Source organism: Rhagoletis pomonella, unplaced genomic scaffold, assembly GCF_013731165.1.
Source record: "Rhagoletis pomonella isolate Grant_MI unplaced genomic scaffold, Rhpom_1.0 Rhpom_scaffold_00005, whole genome shotgun sequence".
In the NCBI taxonomy this organism is placed as follows: domain Eukaryota; kingdom Metazoa; phylum Arthropoda; class Insecta; order Diptera; family Tephritidae; genus Rhagoletis; species Rhagoletis pomonella.
Window position 1 is genome coordinate 29840470 of NW_023458559.1, and position 3756 is coordinate 29844225.

The 3756-nt window shown below is 37.0% G+C and overlaps 1 protein-coding gene across 1 annotated transcript; it reads right to left on the bottom strand.

Moving 5' to 3' along the window:
* Window positions 1–5: 5 nt before the first annotated feature.
* LOC118740060 (U4/U6 small nuclear ribonucleoprotein Prp31-like) lies at window positions 6–1808 on the bottom strand. The gene is made up of 6 exons (XM_036471554.1): window positions 1630–1808; window positions 1301–1574; window positions 835–1039; window positions 509–763; window positions 378–450; window positions 6–317 (listed from the first exon to the last, which is right to left on the bottom strand). Exons 1-6 carry the CDS (start codon window positions 1699–1701, stop codon window positions 6–8), a joined length of 1191 nt encoding a protein of 396 aa, XP_036327447.1. The 5' UTR covers window positions 1702–1808.
* Between the last annotated feature and the right edge of the window lie 1948 nt (window positions 1809–3756).

A 3756-nucleotide genomic window follows, 5' to 3' on the forward strand; every position in this document is an offset into this window, starting at 1 on the left:
TTGAGTCAAAACCAAATTGCCCTTACATCGCCAAAGTTCATGCGGTTCGCCTGCTTGCGGAATTCTGTGAGTGCATAACGCTCTTTCATCTTGCGCACACGCTTGCCACCACGTTTCTTCTTGCTACCCTCAATCGGCTTGGATAGTGGTTTGATAAACTTAACTGGCGGTGGTTCTTGCAACTTATCCAGCTTCTTCTCAATATCTTCTTTGAACTTCAAGCCAAATTCACCATGCACACTTTCGTGACAAGCGTCTACGCGTGCAGCAAGTACGGCCTTGGCGGCAACCAAACGCGATGCTTTGCGACGAAGATCCTATAATTTTCGAAAGAGTTTAGTAGTATGAAAATAAATATCTAAAGTATTTCTACCAACCGGTGATGTATCTTGCACAATCTGTGAGAAGTAAACATATCCTGTGTGTGGTAGCATTTGTGTTTTCGAAAAACTGTAGAATGTACGTTTGTCATTAATCCTAAATTTTCAATAAACTAACTCTAATTTACCCCGATAAAGTTTTCTTTTGTGAGCCCAACACTTGTACATTACAAGCAGGCATTTTTGATAGTTTTGTTAAACCACCAGCTATGCCCAGCAGTTTTGCTGCGGTCGATGCACCCACGATCATGGAAAGATTGGGCGCAATAAAGGTCATGCGACTTTCTACGTATTCATAAATTTGTGATTTGAAATTGTTCAAATCGATTGCCATTTCGCAGGCTTCATCAATCTGGGCCTTTTCGGTAGGTGTCAGTTCAGTGCTAAAAAGGCACGAAGTTGTTATATATGTGTGTATGTACATATTAACAATTTAAATTTGAAATTTCCTTACCCTTGCGTTGTTGACGCTGTAACTGATACAATCATAATAGTGGCTTGCGTTAGTATGGCCTGCAATTTCTCATTGTTCTTCACCTGCTCAAGGTCATTGCCCAACTCTTTCACCGCATACAGATACTCAATTTCACCAACAATCAGCGAGTCCAGTTCGGGAAAACGCTTTTGATATTTCTCTTTGGCAAATTTGTGTATAATTGCTAGAATAAAAAAAAAAAAAACATTAAAAAAAGCAATTTTCAAAAATTTAGGTGTACCGTTAATTTCATGATCCAATTATCGGATCTAAAAAAAATTAGTATGGGACCACTCTCAAGGGACCACCTTTCCGAAGAAAAATCGGTTAACGTGGTCCAAAGTTATGCAGTACCAAAAAAAAATAAAAAATATTCCGACGAATTGATAACCTTCTTTTTTGAAGTCGATTAAAGACGCAAAAGCCTAGTATGCATAAAACTTACAGATTTCATTATCAATATCCACCGCTATAGCATTGGCCTCCACGATAAGCTGATATTCAGGGTCCGATTCCACATTTCCCAGCATCTCCGCTGAGGTACGCTGTCTGCTACCATATTGCTCGATTTGTTTTAGCACGTACTGCAGACGTTCAGAGTCGCGCAACTTGCAGAGCTCTCGTACGGATTGCACCTGCACATCAACTTCCATGAGATTTACCTGTGGCTTGAGAAGCTTTTCTGTTATCTCCTGTGCTGCCTCCTCATCCTCATCCATCTGCAAAAATGTAAACTACCGTTGAAAAAGCTTAAATTTTTTCTAATCCACATACATTTTGCAGCTCATCAATTTCGTTGTCATTGTCTTCCTCGAGATCAGCCAATAGTTCGTCGGCTAAAGACATTTTTTAAGTTTTTAATGCAGGTCTTCCGAGCTTTAATCAATAAGAAAACAACGCCGCCTAATCAGAAGAAAATCGTTTGCAACACGTTCGATGCCAGCTTCCAATCAGTCAGCTGTTATTTTGACAGCAATGGGGAAATGTAAACAAAAGCCACCTATAACCGTGTTGCCAAGTCTTGTTGATTTAAAAAGCGTTACAGCCCGTAGTCATAGAGAAGTTAGAAAAAGGTTTTAACAATAGGTTTGTTCGTCGAAAATCCAGCAAGAATTATCCAACACTCAAAATATCAGAGAGTAAGAAAAAATTCTCTCAAATTCTCTCTCATGTTGAGAAACTTGCAAATTTCTGCACGAACGCAAATTTGCAGGAATTTGCAAGTTTCCCTGCCAGCTGGCGTCCACGGTTGCATTTAAAACATAAAAAATTTGTATAGAATTTTTAAAATTCTTTCGGATGGCCAAAAACAGGATATACATGTATATTTCTTGTTGTTCTGACTTTCTTTAACATACATTTCAATTTCTTCATCGTACTAGCTGTCGGGTTTCTTAAATCGACTCTGGTTGAAATTGCATTCCGATTGCGAATACCATTTTTTTCAGCCGAATTAAGTTCAAATCATTGGAATTAAGTAAATTAATTATATCAACAATTATTTACTTCCTTTTTTCATAAAAAAATCGATCGTGTTTATAAATTTTTAAATTTAACGAACTAATTTATTCAAATTATTGTAGACAAAAATGCAACCATGCACCACAACCACATGTATTTCGTGTTTACAAATTCTTGCTGACAAAATTTTTTCCAGCAAGAATTTGCAACTTCTCTCCAAGAGAACTGTCACTTTGCTCTCACAATTTTTGAGTGTTGGATAATTTTTTGGTCTGCACGAACGCGATTTCGGCAAAAATCGTGATAATTCGTACAAATTCGTACAAATTTTTTGCTCGACGAACAAACCTAATTAAAATTGTGTTTTATTGTAATCACCATTTTAACACTTTCATAGTCAACTTAAAATGCTTTTTATTGCAGAAACAGAATTTTAATGAGGAGAACGCGGTTTTAATATGGTAAAATAAGGTTCTAAGTTTTGTTTTGTTGTTGAAGTAGTAAACGCAATAGCACCCAGGTTCGGTCCCCACTCCGAGCGATTCCAAACAATTTTTTTTTATTTTATATTTTTATTTTGAAATAACATTATTTTATTTAATTTTGTTTTATTATCTTTTTTTGTTTATGGTATTTCATATAATTATTTCGTTATTAATCAAATTTTTTGGAGCTTAATTTTAATTAAAAAGGCCACAACAACTATAATTAAATAAAACAAGTTAAAAGAACAAAAAAAGATGTAAAAAAATGTTCCCTGACAGTGGGATTCGAACCCTCGACTTCCCGGCTTGCTATATCCGCAATCCAGCATCGGACACAGGATGAACTAATTAGAGTACTCATATTTCTATACATTGCCGGGTAAATTTTTTCTCTTCATATGGATAGCACTGTTCTCTCTCGTCTTAACAAAAAGCTTTTTTTTAAATGTCTATGATTGACACAACTAAAAAACCCATTCTAAACTTAAAACTGTATTTTAACAAGAATGAGTTTTAACTTGCGACTATGACTATGGGCCACTACGTTTATACGTAAGCTATTCGCAAATAAAAATAATTTGCAAATATCTAACTCACTGTTTATTCGATGGTGAAATATTCTTTTTTAATATAAAAAGGCAATCATATGACCATCGAAAAATCATTCCCACGACAGCCGGTTCTACGTACCGGAATGACTCGGGTTTTACCCGACCAAGGGCTGTTTTTACCCCGGCGACACGACCACACACGTCTCTCAAACCCCGCATTACCACACGTCTCCCGAACCACATGAAGCTCCTTCAATTTAACTGCAACGGGCTTCAGAGCAAGTTCGAGGAGATAACCGTCTTTATGGGAAGGCATGGTATACTGACAGCTGAGGTCCAAGAGACGAAGTTGCACAGCAATTCAACATTGTTGAATTGAGCCGGGTACAACGTGCACCGTCGAG